This window comes from Clarias gariepinus, chromosome 21 (genome assembly GCF_024256425.1).
Source record: "Clarias gariepinus isolate MV-2021 ecotype Netherlands chromosome 21, CGAR_prim_01v2, whole genome shotgun sequence".
NCBI classification, from domain to species: domain Eukaryota; kingdom Metazoa; phylum Chordata; class Actinopteri; order Siluriformes; family Clariidae; genus Clarias; species Clarias gariepinus.
The window spans coordinates 24,352,125-24,372,543 of record NC_071120.1 but is presented as its reverse complement, the minus strand read 5'-3'; the positions used below and the strand labels follow the sequence as shown (position 1 = coordinate 24,372,543).

Sequence of the window (20,419 nt, the reverse complement as noted above, 5' to 3'; positions counted from 1 at the left end):
ATCAAGCAAAATAATAAAAGAAAAAAGGGAAAAAAGAACATTAGGGAAAATGAAATAATTTAAGAGAAAACATTAAGGGAAAAGAATGAATTGGTTATAGAATAAATAATAGAATTAATAATACATTATAGAAAAATAAATAAGGGAAAGAAATGAAGAAGGCAAAAAAAAAAATTAAAGGAACACTGCAATTTAAAACATATAATGCATTATTTTGAGAAATAAATAATCAAGAAAAAGAGTAAGTTAAATTAATGCAAAAAAGACAGAATTGAGTTAACAATGAATTGACAAAAAAATATTAAGGAAAATAAAGATTTTAGATTTAAAATAAATTGTGAAATAAAATAAAAGACTGAAAAAACATTAAGGTAAACAGTGAATTAGGGCAAAAACATTAGGGAAATGAATGCATCAAAAAATAACTTCAAAGGAAAAAAAGAGAAAAGAAAGAAATCATTAATGGTATGAAGGTGGCCCACATCTACAGGGTTGGGTTCAAATCTCACCTTTGGTCTGTGTTTGTTGTTTTCCATGTACTTGGCAGATTTCCTACGAATTCCTTTAGGTGTGTGTGTGTGTGTGTGTGTGTGTGTGTGTGTGTGTGTGTGTGTGTGTGTGTGTGTGTGTGCGTGTGTGTGTGTGTGCAATACATGATGAATGTACATTAAGATTAATAGAAAGGAAAAAAATCAATAATAAAAAAAATATAAGTAAATGTGTTTTTTTTTTTAATAATAAGGATAAACATTTCTGCATTTACGTGGCCAGTCGTGGCTCAGGCGGATATGGCTCTGGGTTGCTTAACAGATGGTTAGGGGTTCGAGCTTTGCCACCACCAGGTCACCACTGTTGGGTTCTTGGGCAAGATCCTTAACCCTACACCCCACACACCCCAGCCACTGCATGCAGTGCCAGTCCCAAGCGTGGTTAGAAAATGGGAGGGTTTTGACCAGGCGGCCATCCACAGTAAAACCTCAAGGACCAAGCACGAGTAGAACAAGTAAACTCCACACACACACCGATCCGAGGCAGGAAACGAACCCTCTGAACTGGAGGTACGAGGCTGCAGTAACCATGCCATACTAACTGAATTCATTTGATATATTTAGGAAAGGCACACACCTGTCTATATACAGTAAGATCTTACAGTAGAGCCATGAGGTTGAGTTAATGGGGAAAGAATACAAGAAACTTTCTAAAGCATAGAAAGTGCCCAAGGACGTGGTAGCTACTATTATTCTAAAATGGAAGAGTTTGGAACAACAACCAATATTCCCAAATCTGGCTGCCCAGCAAAACTGGGTAACTGGAGCCCTAGTCAGACAATTAACCAGAACCCAAGGATCACCATAAATAACATTCTGAGTTCCCTTGTAGAGATGGGAGAGCCTTACTATCACTGCAGCACTCCACCAATCAGCCCTCTATGGTACAGTGACCAGACAGCGGTAGTGTGATCCATCTATCGCTAGAAGGCATATGATAGGCTTCTATGAGTTTGAGAGAGAGAGTCCTCTCAGAGAAGGAGAAGCAAAATCCTCTGGTCTGATGACATCGATTAATCTATCTGGAATCAGAAATCAGGCACTGAGAATCATCTTATTTAAAAAAAAATCCTACAGTTAAACACGGTGGTGGCAGCATCATGCTGTAGGGATGTTTTTCTGCATCTGCAGTTATTATTAGTAAAAACTTTCCCCAGACTGCTCTCAGGCTAAGGGTGACACTGACGGTTTCTATTTCAACAAGGCAACAACTTAAAGCCAAGCAAACATAGGAGTGACTTTAGAAAACCTCAGGGAAAGTCTTGGAGTGGCCCAGCCAGAGTCCGGACCTGAACCCAATAAAGAATCTCTGGAGAAACCTGATGGCTGTGCCCATCTTACCTGGTTGATCTTGATTGATTTTTACAAGAAGAATGGGAGAGACCTCCAAAGTAAACATTCTTCCCCCCCCCCAAAAAAATTAAACTTAATCCAAAAGTAAAGATTAAGATAAACTTGTAGCATCATTAACAAGCGGACTTGATGCTATCAGTGCTGCCAAAGGTGTTTAACCAAGTACTGAGTGATGTTTCTGAATACTTATATAAATACCTGTTTTTACTTAGTCATTATGAAGTATTCACTGTAAAATGTATATTTATTATATTTTTTAGATGTGAAACATACAGTAATATATACTGTACATACACAATGCTGTGCAAAAGTCTTAGGCCCCCTGTTATCTTTAGTACACACTTTGTTATATATGTCCATCATGTCTGCATTATTATGTACAAAACCACCCAATATTTCCAAACATACCTTAAAAATTAATAAATACATAACATCTAAGAAGAACATTTGCATGCCTGAATAAAGCAACATGTTACTGTACATACTAGTCTTCAGACGAAAAAAAAAAAATACTGTTAGGTTTTACTGAGCATGCTGGAGAATATGTACTGAAGTAATATGTGGACTTCTTTACAGGCATGCAAATATTATTCTGTAATATTATTTATTTATTTATTTATTTTAAGGTTCAGTAGGTTCAGTAGGTAAGGTACAGTTCAATGTTTTCATACATAATAATACAGACATGATAAACATATATTACAAGTTATGTAGGTTTTTATTGTCATTTCAAACATATACAGTTCATTGTACAATAAAATGGAAGAACATTCCATCAGGACCAAGATTCTACATACATTATAAACTAAGTTTTTAGCCACTTTTTATCCTAATGGCAGCAGATTCCAACCTCTGTGCTTTTTAAAGCATGTTAAAAAGCGTCACACTATGATGTCACTCAAGGTGATGTTACTTAATATGATGTCACTCAGGAAGTTAATAGCCGCTTTTCTGCATATGTTTAAGGCATTGTCACAGCTGAATAATTTGAAATATAAAAAATCCCTTGGCAATTTTGCATCCTCGAGGCCTTGAGATCACATTTCCTTAGTTTGGTGGTGATCGTATAAATCCCCTAAGAGGAGTATAATAAATTGCATTGGGTGCATTTTGCAATCAACCCAAAATAACTGACTTCCTGTTGAGTAGAGCCCATGAGAAAGTTGTTCAGCCTAATGATATATAAGATGTAAACCAGGTTTTATATGTATAGTGTATGTGCAAGTGTGAAAGAGCTATGTCATGGCTACACCCAGGTCCCTGCCTCTCAGGCATCCTAATTGCAGCAGATTCCAACCTGTGTGTCGATCATGATTTTTTGAGTATGTTACTGTATGCCCTGTAAAACCCCTGGGCTTGAAAAAAAAATTCTTAAGGAAGAAGAAGAAAAGAGCACTAGGACCTCATAGGGCTGATGTCATAGTGCTTGGGCCCTAACTAGCTAATTGGCTAAGACAACAATTAACACCATAAATTAACGAAGCTATAAAGGACAATAATACAGTACAAATAGACAAAAAGACAAGTGCACTTGTCCAAACGTGCAAACAGGCGTAACAACACGACACAATGCGATACACTGAGATAATGTACGCCAGTACACAGAGCTGAGTTGAGGTAGTGCAAATAAATTGTCCATGTAGAACCAAATTTGCGCTACAAATAATATGATGCTTAAAACTTTTGCGCAGTACTATATAATGCCTCCAACGAAAAAGTTGAGACTAGTTTTGTTGCAGCCGTTATTCTTATTATTAGGTCACATGACCTAATATACCCCATGTGGGGCAAACATGCACAGAAAGAAGAACAAGAGAGAAACAATCAGAAAAAGTGTTTACATGGCTAATATTTTCTACTGAATGGATTATTAAGGGTTTAAACCACCTCTCTCCATCCCTTTGAAAACTAATTCCGATCAGGAATCAGGGATTATTCTGTTAGGAATGTTAGGATTCGTGTAAATGCAGGTTCTGTGATTGCAAGGAAGTCGAGCAAGACACGTCTCTGCATCACAACAAACTAAAACGAAACAGAATAAGTTGCAAAGATTTCATGCTTATTATATATTTTTTTTCCCAGAGAATACCCATCAGCCATAACACCCTGTCTTTTGTGAATTTCTAATGAAGTCATCTGGCCTTTGGTCACTTCCAAGAGAAAACCACATTAAATTTAATATGTGGACACGGACAGGAAAATCTGGAATATTAATTATATCTCAGGGCAAATTCTGACTAACGCTCCTTTATTGATATGCTCCTGTTACTCTGAGTCACTCCAACTTATTTCCTCCCCTTATGTCCTTCTCTTTACTGTCGTTTATAATAGTTTTTTTTCTTACTGAGAGAATTATTTCAATTATTAAACTCTTAATTACTAAAACTTTAATTATCTTATCTACAAACATTATTAATCTCTGTTTTTACACAGCAAATTCTTTAGTATTAAAAAAAAAACTTTAAGAGTTTAATTAAGACCCAGCCATGTTAATATGAGTGAAGTGTAAATCAACAATGGGGATTTACTGTGTATGTCATGTATTTTATTAACACATCAGGTTTAAGGCTTTGGCAATCCACATAGGTTTTAATAAATATAAGGTGTATATATATATATATATATATATATATATATATATATATATATATATATATATATATATATTTTTTTTTTTTTTTTTTTTTTTTTTAATCCAAGATTTTAAGCATGGTTTAAGACTTTTGCACTCCAACCTGCATATTGTAAAGACAATAACCAAAAAAGGATATACTTATATACCAAAAATAAACCTATAATCATTGACATGCTGAAGCTTACAGAATAAATATGATTATATACCATTTATGTAAGGAGTCTCCAGAGGTTTTCCACCTCTACTCAGGATCACATTGTGCTTTTTGCTTTCACACCAGTCTGGCCAGTTTGGCCTACAACAAGATGCTTCTGTAGCACTGCTATCTCGTTCACTGCTCGTTGAATGTTTTTTGTTTTGTTCCCCCTCTGTGTTTGCCACATAATTGGCTGATAAGAGCCAACAAATACTGTATGTACTGTAGGTGCACAGACTTTCCTATAAATTTCCTTTATATATATATGTTATATTATACTATGTTAATGTTTCCTTTATATATATATGTTAATTAACTATGTTAATGTTTTGTCATTGTGAATAGAATTGGTAATATTGGTCTGGTGATGTTAGGATAGAACTAGGTCTAGGTAGCTACATTTTTTAATGGAGATCTAAAAACTGCTTAAGACAGACAGACAGACAGACAGACAGACAGATAGATAGATAGATAGATAGATAGATACTCACTCATTGTCTATAACGCTTTATCCTGTATAAAGGGTCGTGGGGGGCCTGGAGCCTATCCCAGGAGACTTACAGTAGGTCATGAGGAGGGTACACACTAGACAGGGTGCCAATCCATTGCAGAGAACACACACATGCTTTCACACACTTTGGGAAATTTGGTAACACCAGTTAGCCTTATCTGAATGTATTTGGACTGTTGGAGGAAACTGGAATACTCAGAGGGAACCCGCCAAGTATGGGGAGAACATACAAACTCCATGCACATAGAGGTGGGAATCAAACCTGGCCGGGAATCGAACCCGGACCCTGGAGGTGTAAGGTGACAACAAATCACTTTATTCATTCATTTATTCGTTTATTAAATTTATTTACTCTAGATAGATAGATAGATAGATAGATAGATAGATAGATAGATAGATAGATAGATAGATAGATAGATAGATACTTTATTAATCCCAAAGGGAACTTGTATTTGATCTAGCATTTAATCTAGTTTTAAATTTCCTTTCATATTTTACCTTATTTTACTCTCCTTTTAATTTGTAATGCTTATATAATACAAATCATGTAATAATAAAATATATTTTAAACTGATTTTGTATCTTCCTTGAATATTTAAATGACATTTATGTAATCTCATAATACTGATATTAAACCCAAGTCCTAAACTGAGCCAGGGGTATCATATGAAAAAAACAAAAACAAAGGAATCCACACAATTACGACCAGACAAGCACGATTTCATAAATAATTCTTTATTTCTCTGGGCAACAGCTGAACCTGACCAAAAGCTTCACAAACAAAAACACAGATTTGGTAAGAAGGCCTGCAGTGTTTCAGAGAGAACATTCATAACATTTGTGATTATAAATATCATCCAGTGTACAAGAGTAGAAAAACTTCTAGAAATATGACTGTACAGAATATACACATCGACTGATCCAGCCTTGTCTTGTTTGTTTTTTTGTTTTGTTTTCCGGTGTGTGATACCAGGCTGCTTTCTGTCTCGGTGAGCAGATGAAGTGTAGTGGTGAGGGTTCGGCATTGATGCTGATGTGATGTGATGTGATGTGATTTCGAACTGCTGATTTTGAACTAATTCAAACAAAAAAGAGCTAAAATGGGAAGTTTATTAGAGATGTGAATACATTCACCGATTAAAAGTTAGAATCGATTTCACATTCACTCCCACACACACACGCGCGTAAATTTAACAGATTTTTGAGAGGATAGAAGCACCCAAAAAAAAAAAAAGTATATATACCCATGCATTGTGCAATGAAGATTTAAAAAAAAAAATTTGGTTGGAGATAAATGAAATGATTTTTTTTTCTGCAACTATTTCACAGACGGAGATTAGAGAGTGTCTCGCAGCGTTAGTCTTTGTGAAGCACACCTTCACTGCAGACGTGGGGCCAGAAAGCACGCTAAGCTTTTTATGCATGCTGTGCCCATGCTCAAAATCACCCTGGATCGGGTACCAGTGCCGTCCAGAGCCAAGCGAGTACGGGAGGAAAATTTAATCAATGTACTGTACATGTAGTCACTGGGAGGTTTTATCCTTCAAATAAGTTAAACGGGCATATAAGTGATATTTTTACTGTTAAAAAAAAAATCCTAAAATAATAAATTTCCCATAAGATGATGCATACTGTACTTAGAATATGAAAGATACCCTGGTGTGCAAATTCCAAACCAGAGGTGAAGACAGATGTGTGCTGTGCACCTTAAATTAGACAGGCTATCAAAATACATTTTATTAATCCTCTCTAGCACTTTCTTTATTCTGTTTGTAGGCAGGGATATCTAAAATATTTCTTAATCGTCAAAAAAAACAAAAAAAAACATGAATCATTCAATGAGAGAAAAAAAAGTGCATTAAAAATGCCAGATCTGAATATTCTTTCACATTTTCTTACTCGAGAACATTACATAAATCAGCCATGAGGGTATTCTCTTCTTATTAAGCAATGCGATGATAAACAATGTCTTGTTTGTGAAGCATTTTTGGATGAAACGCTTTCGGGCATGCTGAAAACAACTCCCACAGTTTCCATGCATTCAGTGCCATGCACCTCGGCTGGGGAATCTGAGGAACTCTGGAGAACGCAACCGGAATGCACAAGCACCAGAAAATACACACACACACACACACACACGCACTTGGAGTGGATGGTGGGAGGAGGGGTATTTCACACACAGTTATCCCACGATCCACCTGTCATTCCAACATTCATGCCATCCTTGTCCCAGTAAAACTCAAAGTAACACCAGTAGGACCATTAGGAATAAAGCCATAATGGAACGAGGGCCAATTAGGGAGCAGTTTGTAATTTTTCAACACTGTTTCTAGACAAGAAATAATACTAAAAAAAATTTTTAATGATGGCGCTGCAAAATTGGCATAAAATGTACAGTAGTTCAGTATCAAATTTGGCATCTTTTTAATGGAAAATCATTAAATCCACATTAGGTACCATAAGTATGTTCACCAAAACCAAAGGGCCATGATAGAAAAGTGACCATAGATTTTGGTGGTGCATGAGGACTTACCGTTAATAACAACATGGCCTCAGAAACAATAACTCAAGATCAATTAAAATTGATTAATCAAATTTTAATTATGTACAAGGATACTGTCTAGTGAATTCTAGTGAAGGAAGGAACCCAGTAATAGGCAGTTTAAGTCAATACCATACAGTCTTTGAGCTTGTTTTAAGTGGTTTTTGATGTTTAACTTTTAACTGTATTTAAGGTAATATCTTGGTGGTTGCCAGGTTTCTGCAAACTTTCAAACCATATTATAGCTTATAAATCAGACAAAAAAAAAAAAAGTAAACTAAAACTAATCCAAAATACTTCGGTGTGAAAAAAGGAAGACAGATTTTTTTTCACACCGCGGTATGCACGCATTTTAAATGTACTGCAGCAACGTTATTTACTCCGAAATCCTTTTATAATTTTTGAAAAACTGTATATTATAAAATAGAAATTATTTTGTTTAGGATAGACTCTCTTTCATTCTCTATGCTTATCATATTCAGGTCATGGGAGGGACTGGACCCTGTCTGTAACAATCTTAATGTAGATTTCTATAACACAGAACACTAGTCACTACCATGAATTGTCTACATGCATCAGTCCTCTTCACTGCTCCTCCTCCACTGAAACAAAGTTTAAAGCGTCATAGCTGGGGCAGCGTGATTCCCACCCTAATGGATATCTTGCAGTTCCCATTCTGACCACTAGTTGCAACATTAAATACAATAATTCAAAATGGAATCTAAGTGTGCTTTCATGCTAGAGTCCGAGTACCCCCAAAATCTAGTACATTTAAATACCATAAACATAAAAGCCTGGGCCCATTTCAGGATATGCATCAAGCTGCTGTGTACTCAGGAATAGTTCGAATCGAATATGAAAGCCTGAGAAATGTACAACCATAGCTAATAAAGTAGGACGGCAGGCTGAAAGGTCATTCCAAAATATCAATAATACTAGGAATAGTGTGAAGATTGATTTATGTGTACTTTTCTTTGCATTTATTGGCAGCTCGCATTCCCTACCACCTACTCTCTCAGAGAGTGTAAATAAAAAATGGGTGCTCCAAGTAAGGGTATTACATATTAACATGTAAGCTGACCAACGGTGAAGTGGAGAATGAAGAGGAATCGTCCTCAGGCACAGTATTAAGCAGTCATGCCTAGTGTGAATGCACCCTATGTAAAAATATCTAGATGGTTGAGCAAATCAATGCAATATTGCCATACTGTATCTCATATCTCATATCTAAAATAGTGACTCAAGATAGGGCTTGAATATTGCACAGCCGATATGCAGTATACGGTATGACCAGGGGTCTGGGGCCATCTGCCAGATGGATTGCTGGATGGGTTGCTACTGTAACATACACTTTTTTTTATTATTACTCATGATAATCAATAAAGTCATAATGCCTGTTCAGGAAACTCTGGAGGTGCGAGACCACAGTGCTAACCACTAAGCCAACATGCTGCACTTTTCTGGCCCTGAAAATAGCTCCGCCTACTGTGTATATGGAACAAAGCCCTATTTTCTTAAAAAAATAATAATAATAATAATCTATCTGAGCTAATAAATACATGGTTTTAACAAATAATTGGGTGTTTTGGAAGAACAGAAAATCTCGTTGTTTTTTTTCCGATCAAAAATTACAAACTGCTCCTTGAACATCTTTTTATTGGAAATAAGTGTGAGTTGAAGAAGGGAGAAAAAAAAAAGAAGTGGTTATAGCCAAAGTGGTCCATTTTTAGAGAAACTGAGCAGCATGTGCATGTCCAAAATAAAGTATATGAAAATAAATAAATAATGATGACTAACTTGAAATTACAATCATTTGCATATTGTCTGTTGGTGATGATGATGATGATGATGATGATGTATGAACATGTGTTTTCATTTTTAATGAGGCATGTAAAAGCAAGCAAGAATGCAAAATAACCCAAATCGAGCTGAGGAACACCGGAACCAGAGCCCGGTAACAGCATATGGAGCGAGGGAGAACTTTGGATACTCTCGTACCTCTGATATCGTTCCAAATCATCCGGGTTTGCATCCAGGAAATTAAATGGCTTCTCTGCTCGGCAGTTAGCATGGCATTACCAACCCCCTCCTATATAGTATGTAAAAGGACCATAGGAAGTCAGTGGGAAGACTTCCTGTCATATGATGGTTGATGCGAGCTGGGTGTTGGTGGAGCGGAGCGGACGGGGAACAGGAGGCAGTCCGTTACTGCTACAGCCTGTGAAAAAAGGAAGGAAAACACATATAGAGAAAAATATCAGGCTTTATAGAAAGACATAAAACCTTAGGTTTAAGGGGTTGGGGTTTTTTTTTTTTTGGTTATGCTGTTGTGTGTATGATGTATAGTAAGCAAGGTCTTGGTGATTTGGACTCACCATTATTGTGGAATCTGGTATGAAAGTAACAGATGATAGAAATTAGTATAGCTTATGAGATATCTACAAGGGGGCGTTCAGGTCAAACCAGGATTTTTGATTGTGCGAAATAACAGAACACAGTTATAAGAGTAAAAACTCCCTTTATTTCTCTATATAATCCCCTGCTACAGTAATGCGTGGAATACGATACGAGTGTTCGGATACAAGATAGAAAGTATGCCAGAGCCACGGCCTGCTTGATGTCAGTATGAATTATTCTGCACATTCTGTACATTGTTTTGCTCATGACTGGACATGGTTTTTATATTCCATTCCATTTCCATACTATTTTATTTTATTATTTGTACATAATGTTATTTTTTTTTTTTTTACAGCTTAAACTTTACCTATTTTTTCATATATTTCTAATGTGTAAAATTCTTATTAAACATTCTTTTTAATTCTTAGGTCATCAGCAATTGAATTAGCATTTCACTGCATATCATACTTTGTATGACTATGTATGTAACAAATAAAAATTTTAGTTTGAATTTTCATCATCACTGCTGAAACGCTGGCCTTCCAGGCACTGCTTTCCCTTAATGGAAAAAAGCCGGATTTGATCACCAATGGCATTCTGTTTTTGCAGGACTGCGTACAACCTCGTACTGCCCAGTGCACCGGTTGCACATTATAGGAATTCGGCTGGGAGTTATTGCCACATCATGCCATAATGTCCTCACGCCACTTCCTCATATTTGCGCCATTGAAGGAGTTCCTGGGAGGCCAGCAGTTCAAACAGTCCAATCATGAATAATATTGCGTATTGGGAAAGCTTTTAAGCTGAAACGCTAAGTGCATTAGTCTAGAATGGGATTATATAAAGAAATAAAGGGAGCTTTTACTCTCATAACTGTGTTATTTAATGGTGCGCAAGCAAAAGTCCCACTTTGACTTGAACACGCCTTGTATAAGCTTTCATATCATAATTAAAGGTACAATGATTACAGAATTAAAGTAATTTAATAAATACAAAATTAGCACTAGACATTCTGGCTAAGGCACACATGTTCTGTATATACAGTACACACTTCCATCTTTGAAATTTTAATTAATTTTAATTAAACTGTGAACACTGTTGCATAATGAGAACAATACTGGAAAAAATTTTTTTTTCACTTTCGAAGCTGTTTGAAACAGTTAGAAATGATTAAATGTGGTTAAAGAATCTGGTGGAGTTTGGCCATGGCCAGTAAAAAAAGAAGAAAAAGGCAGATATTTTAACAAAAGCTTGAGGTCAGGTTTGTAAGGTTAAAGGTATTTAATTAATATTAATTATTAATATATTAATTATTAATTAATTAATTAATATTAATATTATAAATATTAATAAGATATTCTATTCTGAGAAGTTGATCACGTTGGACCTAATGAGGGTTCAAGTGTTCAAGGATGGTTGTTATCAGTGAGGTCATTAGTAAAGGCATGCACTCTATCCATGTCCATACAGTATGTATTAACTTAACCTTTAAGACTTTTACATGTCACTTGAGTCAAGGAAAATGTTCAGGAATTGCTAGTGCAAGAACACATTTAGGTTTAATCAGCACTTATCAGCCCGAAGAACAGGCTAGAATATATAATAATATACAGTAGATTACAGTACAAAAGCTTTAGTATATGTAATATAAACTCTTTGAAAAACTTCTTTAAGGGTTGCTTGGATGCTTCAGGCTCTCTAAAAAGAACTGTTCTTTGTTTAAATGAGCATTTCTCAAGTATCCTTTGCATTTTTAGGGTTTTCTACTAGTACTGTATCTACTGTTGTTCCACCGACCATCGATCTCTCTCTCTCTCTCTCTCTCTCTCTCTCTCTCTATCGGAAGCCTTTGTTAAAAAAAAAGTATTAAAAAGTGTTGATCTGTTTCTTTTCAAATAAATGAAACGCTGTAGATTCAATTAAGGAAATGGTAACGAATGTTTCATTGTCACAGGGTGCAAAATGACTAAAGGTGCAATTTAAAAAAACTGTTATTTATGTAACAACCTCAGCAGCGACCTCATTTCCCCTCTCGTCTGTTCCAACCAATCAGCATTCAGCATCAGCAGTAACTAATCACCGGCCTGATCATCTGTCAGCATCTGCACCTGTTTCTCACTGCTTCATGCCCTAAGTTAGATGCTTTTGATGCTTGAATGATGATAGTCACTGTTTGGTTCAAAAAAGAAAGAAAAAAAAATTTCTTGAACTGGATTGAAAATTAGATACAAAAACTAAAGAGCCAAGAAAGCCTAGAGAACTATTCCTCAAAAGTACCTTAAAACATAAGAAAGCAAATCGAAATATGAAGAAATAAGAGGAAGCTCATGACTTTTGCATGGTATTATAGACTGTATATAACTTTTATATGTTTTTGTTGAGGCCGCTGCATTGTAGGGTTTGGGGAAAATTGCACTGAACCATTAACTGAATGTCTTTGTAAAGCTGCAGTAAAAAGCCTCATCAGGGGATCTTTGAATCTGAAAATTTGCCCTGTGATCTGAGGGGTCCAGATGGACCCTATACCAGAGTGATGGGCGTGTCAGGGTAAGAAGTGAAGCGCATAAAGCGATGCAAACATCATGCATAGTGTCCACTGTACAAGCCTCAGGAGGCAGTGTTATGATCTCGACCTGATGACCTGACCAGGTTATCATATCTATTGAGTTTTTCTTCTCAGATTGTTCAGCCATATTCCAGGATGTATGGAACACGAGGAATCATAAACACACATGCATTGGCCAAGATGAAAAGAATTAAAAAGATTGAATAAGATCTTTGAGTGTGCAACTTTTTTTTTGCCCAGGCAGTGTACAGTAGCTCCTGGTACAGGGACCTGCATTCAATCTTCAATTCATAAGTACAAACTGTGGAACCTTTTTTTTTTTTCAATGCTAGATTCAATTATTGTTTCAGAGTGTAATATGGGAAATAGTAACCAAAAGCTGACTCACACTTACACCAGAAGTCTGCTAACCTGGTGCTTCATACTGCACAGTCCTTTCACTGCTCAGCTCTTTTTGTTCTTTTTTAATCTCCTGATCTTGACTAATGAGTAATAGCTTAGAAAAAGAAAATATGTAGGTGCATTTCGACAGGTTAAAGAAAAGCCCACACACGTCAACGACACGTAGATGCTTTTCAAACTAGTCACTTGAGCTGCGTTATTAGTTTGAACGTCCCACATAAAAATCACGAGACGCCTAAATACTGTACCTGTAGCCTGAAGAATGAGCTTGTTTTTTGTCTTTTCAGTTTACACAACATATTTTCTGATGAGAAAAATAAATAATTAAAATGTCCAGGTTTGGTTTGCTTTAACACCCTCAAGCTCAAATATTTGACCTTTTTAACGCAAAACGTATGAGAAGAAATCTATTATGGAGGAAAAAAAGGATGAAAAACTAAAAGAGTTGCAACAAAGTAATGTCTTTGAAACATTGGATGAGTTTCTATTCATCATTTTGGTGGCTAAATAGTACAGTACAACCTTATATACTGTAGGTATATGTGAAAATGCTTATAGTGGTTGCGCGAGTGTCACCAGATTTAAAAGCCTACTAGGGGACACTTTTGTCCTTTATGTCAAGTTTGTCCTTTGTCTTAAAGAACAAAATGGACAAAAGTCAGAATGTTGTTTTTTTTGTTTCTGTAAAAAATAATCGATATTAACAGACATGGCAACCATTAAAATGCGCCGCGCGTCTGTCTTTAAACAAGCAATCCCTGTATGATTGTCTTTAATGGTTCCGTTATAGTAACCTTGAGTTACTAATGAGAGTAGTAGGTGTAGTTTTTTACTTTATTTCTCTATATAGACCCCTGCTACACTAATGCACTTATCCCAGTGTTTCAACTCATGCTTGGACACCATCAAGTCTGACTGCTTAACTGACTGCTTCACATTTGAAACCCTGGCCTCCCAGGCACTCCATTAATGTGGTAATGGCGCGAGGCGAGGTCAGGACTGTACAGAGAAGTTACAATAACTCCTAGCCGAGTTCCTGTAAGGTGCAAGTGATGTGGGTGAATAACAATTGTGTGTACAGTTCACACAGACAGGTGCGAAATTTTATCAAAAGTCCCGATTTGACTTGAACGGCCAACTTTTAGATTCGGATGGCGTTCTCTTTCAATATTACGAGCAGCCGTTGCCAGTGTATAGAAGTATAATGTTTTACTCTCACCTGCATAGAGCCTTTTGACATTCGATGATAATAAATAATTTAATTACTAAGACCTAAACACTGTTTAAACCAGAATTTTTAATCTAAGTTATATTTTTTGTTTAAAGATATGATTCTAAAAAAATTAAAGTGTGCACCTGAGTGGATCTTTCCAAATTTCATTTTCAGGATTCTACATCGGACAAAATAAACACCCCAGACTGGTGCCAGAATCTTTAGTTTTATGTAAGTTAGACTTTGAGTACTAAAAACGAGTAATTGGAACACTGTATAGTCTGATCCCTAAGTCTGCTCATCCTACTCGGATCAGATTCAATTAAAATGCTCGGGCTTTTGATTGACAGTCTTGTTATTATGGTAAAAACTTGGATGTGTCCGGAGAAATCACTCTGATACGATAAAAGCATTCATATTTATGGCATTGTAAAGCATGCACTTCTCTGGGGTGTTGACTTTCTTTTCTAAAAATGTCTCACCATCGTCATCAATAGACCTGTTTATTGTAACCTTTGCCACCTTCGAGCTATCAGGTGCACAATTAAACGGGAAGGAGTGATGATATCGGTCATGAGAGTCTTCCTGCTGTGATTCAGCATCATCATGAAGCACCTGACTCACTCTGCTTTAAATATAAATGAAATAAAGGAAGATTGGTTTTTGTTTTAACCAGTTATTAAAGTAATACAACTGAACCTGTTTAGATATACAGTACGGTATATGTGGTATTGATTACACTTATTACAGTTGTCAAGTTAATAATCAAAGCCTAAAGATGGTACATTAATAATAGGTTATAATTAGAGATTCGTATACTAATGCAAATTCTCACCTTCAGTATGAAAAAATATAACGAAGAATGTAAATCTGAACTGCAGTTTGAGTGTAAAAAAATAAATAAATAAAGTAAATAAATAAAATCTGCACATGATTCCAAAAAGATTCGCATGCACTGTATTTCGGTCTTTGGTGTTAAATAACAGCTTCAAATGAACATTTAATTAAAAACAAGTGTGATACTGAATAAATAGAGTTAACTCCAGAACTAGGCAATTAAAATGAACACGATATATATATATATATATATATATATATATATATATATATATATATATATATATATATATATTTTTTTTTTTTTTTTTATGCAATTTTTTTCCTTCCAATTAATAATTAATTAGACCTTCTCTGGAGAGCAGAACACCTCTGAGATGCTTCTTTCAGGATAATTAGGTTGTAGAGGGTTTTTGGACATCTAGCCATGCACAAAAAGCTAATTTTTTCTTTTTCTTTTTTTATAAGCTTCATGCATGTTTAATTCAAATTGCTTAAATTCCAGATACAACTTGTTTCCCACAAACGCATAATTGTGGTGGATATTACCTTACGTAAGTCTGGAACCTGACAATATGGATTTTTTTTTTTTAACAAAAAGTTTAGGAATTTTGTAAAGCAAGTTAAGGTAAGTCTTTATTTGTCACATATACATTACTGCACAGTAAAATTATTTAATATACCAGCATAACTGGGGTCAGAGGGCAGTATATCAGTCATGATACTGCACCCCAGGAGCAGAAAGGGTGAAGAGCCTTGCTCAAGGGCCCAACATCGGCAACTAAATAAATAAAATTATTTGGTGGAGCCGGGGCTTAAACCGACAACCTTCCAATCAGTAACTCAGTTTCTTAGCCCTCTGAGCTACCACTGAGTGAATGTGTGCCTTGCAATGGATTCAAAGGGCTCATGGCCCCCAAGTCCCCTGGGATGGGCTCTGATCCATGTGATTATAACGGCTCATCATTTATCCATGCCACCTCATGCGGCCTCAAATTGGCTAATAACTTTCAGTGACATCACAGTGTGATGCTTTTTCCAGCATCCAGGGCTTTTTCAAGGTCTTAACATAAAATTTACCCTAATTTAAAATTATGTCATAATGGTATTGGTACTGTATGTCATCTTTAAATGCATGTACCAACTGTGCCCGCTGCCTTTCTGGTGCATCTGGGCAAGTGGCTCGAACCCGATCATCGCTGCTTGCAACTATACAGTATTAATTAATTAAAGTGTTTTATCCTGCCAGGATTGTGGTGGATTCTAGATATCAGAGGGAATATACAGTACAAAGGGACTATGCTGTCTTACACAAAGAACTAGTGTCAATTTATCTCAGCCAATCCATTTAATTGTGATGTTTGAACCCAAAAGATATTCCGGTTTAAACCAGACAACTTGAAGGAAACCCCTGAAAATATTTCTGCTTATTATTTTTATTCTTATTATTATTATTCTCTGCTTATTTAAGTCTGGAGTAAACTCTATATTGAATTCTGTCAACATAAAATGAGAAACATAAAAAAAACAAGGAAGAGGAGAACAAAATAAAGGACTGAAAAACATAATAAAATTCCAAAATGAACATTTTTTATTGTTGTATATATTTTTTTTGTCATAAAGGATGAGTGAAAATAAAGAGCTTGTGATGAATAAAGCAGTCACTAAGCTGTGCACCATAAGGCATCTGTAATTACAAGCATTTACTGTACACACCTACAACCTACAGTACAGGAACCCAATCATGGAGAAAAGTCAACTGAATATCCATACACAATTACAAAAACAAAAATAATAATAATAATAAGAAGAAGAAGAAGAAAAATAATTATACATAATAAACTCAAACATGAATTCATAAATAAAGTCATAAGGAACGTGTAAGGTGAGAAAGAAAGAAAGAAAGAAAGAAAGAAAGAAAGAAAGACACACGATTTGTAATTTCGTCGTGAAATTGAATTTCATATACAGCTACAGATCCTAACCGAGCTCCATGGCACCATGAACACACCTGGAAAGATGATCAAGCACTTCCTGTTTATACATCACTCTCCTTCCTGACTCCAACCTGATACAATAGAACCTTATAGAATAAACCAGATAATATCACATTCAGTGTTTAAAATGTTTATCTTACATTTTTTTAAAAAGCTGTCTAATGATGTTACCCTGAATGATCTCGAAATATTAGAATATGTATGATATTATTCTAGTTAAGCACTATTCGTTACAGATGATCTTTTTGTTAAAGAGTTCGTCATTCTTTCATGCATTTACAATGATTAAACTGTACAAATTTTGAAAAACCAAAAAAAAAACAGTGGATCCCTGGAGGATCTCAGGGATCCTGAAATAGACATCAGAAACAGTAGCGGCAGATCTATAAGCGGTTCGAGATCTGGGTATTATGGAAAATTACGTGAAGAGGACAGATTGTCTACACCCAGAGTGTATGCGCGTGGAGCCGTGATCGATGATGACTATGGACGGAAGCTCCATAGTCATGCTGATAGTCATATGGACGCCTCCGTAGTCATACGGTACTGTGCAAAAGTCCTGAACCTCCCCGTCATTGCTTTAGACCTTATTTTATCTTTAAAGTAGACTTAAGAAATAGTCCTCCCAGCTTCCCAAAGGACTCTTCTGGCTCACACAGTAACCTATAAATCATTCAAGCATAATGAACTAAAATCTAATTTATGCAGATAAGGACAGATGATCGGGACGATAATTATTTACCGCTGAGTGATTGGAAAAGACAAGAGGGGAAATGAGGCTGCTGCTGAACTTAGTATTTGTTAGTGTAAATTGTGACACTCTTTAGGCACTTTGTAGCCTGTCATAGTAAAATATTTATTAGGGTCCAAGCAATATGACATCAGTCCTATTACGTCAGTGCGTGAAGGCCTTTCTTGTTCTTCTTGGGATTATTATATTATTTTCCAACATCCAGGGCTTTTTGGGGGCCTTACCATGCAAATCTGCAGACAGGTTGGAATCTGCTGAAGTCTGCTGGGCCGCAGGGTCCTCACAAGAGATTTTACTGCATAGCTCATACACACTTGCACACGAAACCCAGTACACATTTAGAGCGCATTGAGCTGAACAACTTTCACACTGCATGTCATGGGCTCAACTCAACAGGAAGTCAGTTATTTTGGGTCGTTTGCAAAATGCACCCTAAAGATTTTGATGTACTCTTCCTAGGGGATTTATACGATCTGCAACAAACCAGGCCCATGTGATCCAAAGACACTAAGAATGCAAAATTGCAGAGGGATTTTTGATATCTTAAACGGGTCAGCCATGACTATGCCTTAAACTTGCATGGAAAAGTGGTTAACTTTTAATATTACATCACGTAGAGTGAGATCACATTGAGTGACATTACAATGAATGACATCATAGTGTGATGCTTTTTTTTTCCAGCATCTGGGGCTTTTTGGAGGTCAGAATGGTATTGGTACAGTATGTCCCCTTTAAATGCATGGCGATGGCGCAGGGTGCATGGGCCCGCTCATCGCTGCAACTATATTTTAATTAGATGTACATCATGTAATTTCATTTAATTTAATACAAAGAAATGAGGGGGTCTAACACTTTTGCACAGTACTGTAGGTCAAGAGCAAAATATGGAACGCCGTTTCTACTTTTTAACGCTTGGCATGCAACAGTCATCAATGTTTCGTCATATATACTGTATATACTGTATATACATGGCGACGGATAAACCTTGTATCGTACAACGTGTTTTAAAAATACGTTACTGTTTTCCAACACCTCCATCGCCGTAAGGACGGCAAACGCAGCCCTCGTTCTTTTTCCATAACAAATCGTCATATTCATGTATCTCAATAAAATATAATACAATTCAAGCATCTGGAATCGATGCGTACAATCACAAAAGCAGCAAGAATGATCACCCCCCCCTCCACACACACACACACACACACACACACACACAGACACTGTTTTTCTCTTTCGTGATTGTTTTATACCTTTACTGCTTTTGTATTTTATTTAGTTTTAAAAAATAAGTAGATTCATAGCTGTGGGACTTGAAATGGCCAACACACACAGACACACACACACACATACACACATTTCCCAGATTATCCTTATGAGGACCATTCTGATTTAATTACAGTATTAACACAGCTAATGAACGCTATCTAAGACTAAACCTAATCTTAACCTCAATAACTAGAAGGAATCATTTAATCTTGTTAAAAAAAAAAAATAAATTGTAAATAAAATTTTGCAAAGTAAGTGGGGACCAACCAAATATCCTGACAAGGTTTCTGTTCTTGTGAAGACATTTACTCACTAAGTTATAAAAGCATGCACAAACACACATACACACACAAACACGCACACATAATAAAAAAATAAGAATAATAAAAATACGCAAATATAAAATAATAATAATAATAATAACAGTGATTGGACTGAAAGCAAATAAATAAACATTACTTTGATTTAAAAATCCAAAACAAAATTAAAAATAAAATACATTTTACACGGTGTGAAAATAAAAAATTACAGACGCACGACTCACAGGGGGGAAAAAAACGATTTGCATTTGTTCATAAAAATGCATCATCGAACGCACTGACATGGCATGTGACTGAACAGAAGTTCATCAAAAATTAATCATGAACAAATTCAAAAGTTTTTAACACAAACAGATTGAACAGATTAAGGGATAAAAAGAAGAAACCAACAAAAACAAACAGAGAAGTAAATAATAAATAAAAAAGGAATCTTTTGTCGTCCATACACGATCAAACAATAAAAAGAAGAACTAGATGCAAACTTGATGACCACACGTACATTCCAGCAGTTTTCCCCCAAGCGCACAGTTTTCCCACAATGCCGCACGGCTAACGCCAGTAAGCTCACTCTCCGGGACTTTTTTTTTTTAAACCTGGCTCATTTTACATACTCAGCTGATTTCCAGAAGTGGCCGGGGTGCGAGAGGCGGCGGTTGCGCTTGGGCAGTTTCTCCAGCAGCTCCATCAGTTTGGAGAAGCTGGGCCTCTCGTCGGACTCGTGAGCCCAGCAGAACATCAGGATGTCCTGAATGAAGGCGAGAAAGTCCACATAAACCTACAGATCTCATGGAACAATCTTTCAAGTGTTTTTTCAAGTGTTTTGTTTACCTCCTTAAACATTTTCATAATCTGAAGAGTAATTCAGGATTTTCACAACAATAGGTG

At 36.0% G+C, this 20,419-nt stretch overlaps 1 protein-coding gene across 2 annotated transcripts in view; it reads right to left on the bottom strand.

Annotated features, from left to right (window-relative positions):
- Positions 1-9,587: 9,587 nt before the first annotated feature.
- Positions 9,588-20,419, bottom strand: part of ksr2 (kinase suppressor of ras 2) — a 108,015-nt gene continuing 97,183 nt past the window's right edge. The window contains exons 21-22 of one of the 2 annotated variants that reach the window (XM_053481548.1): positions 20,146-20,279; positions 9,588-10,003 (exon numbers count right to left, since the gene is read on the bottom strand). In XM_053481548.1, coding sequence (XP_053337523.1) covers positions 9,997-10,003; positions 20,146-20,279 — 141 coding nt within the window. In that variant the 3' untranslated portion in view covers positions 9,588-9,996. Of the gene's footprint in view, positions 10,004-19,263; positions 20,280-20,419 lie in introns of those variants that run through there. The other variant, XM_053481547.1, reaches the window with a different exon arrangement.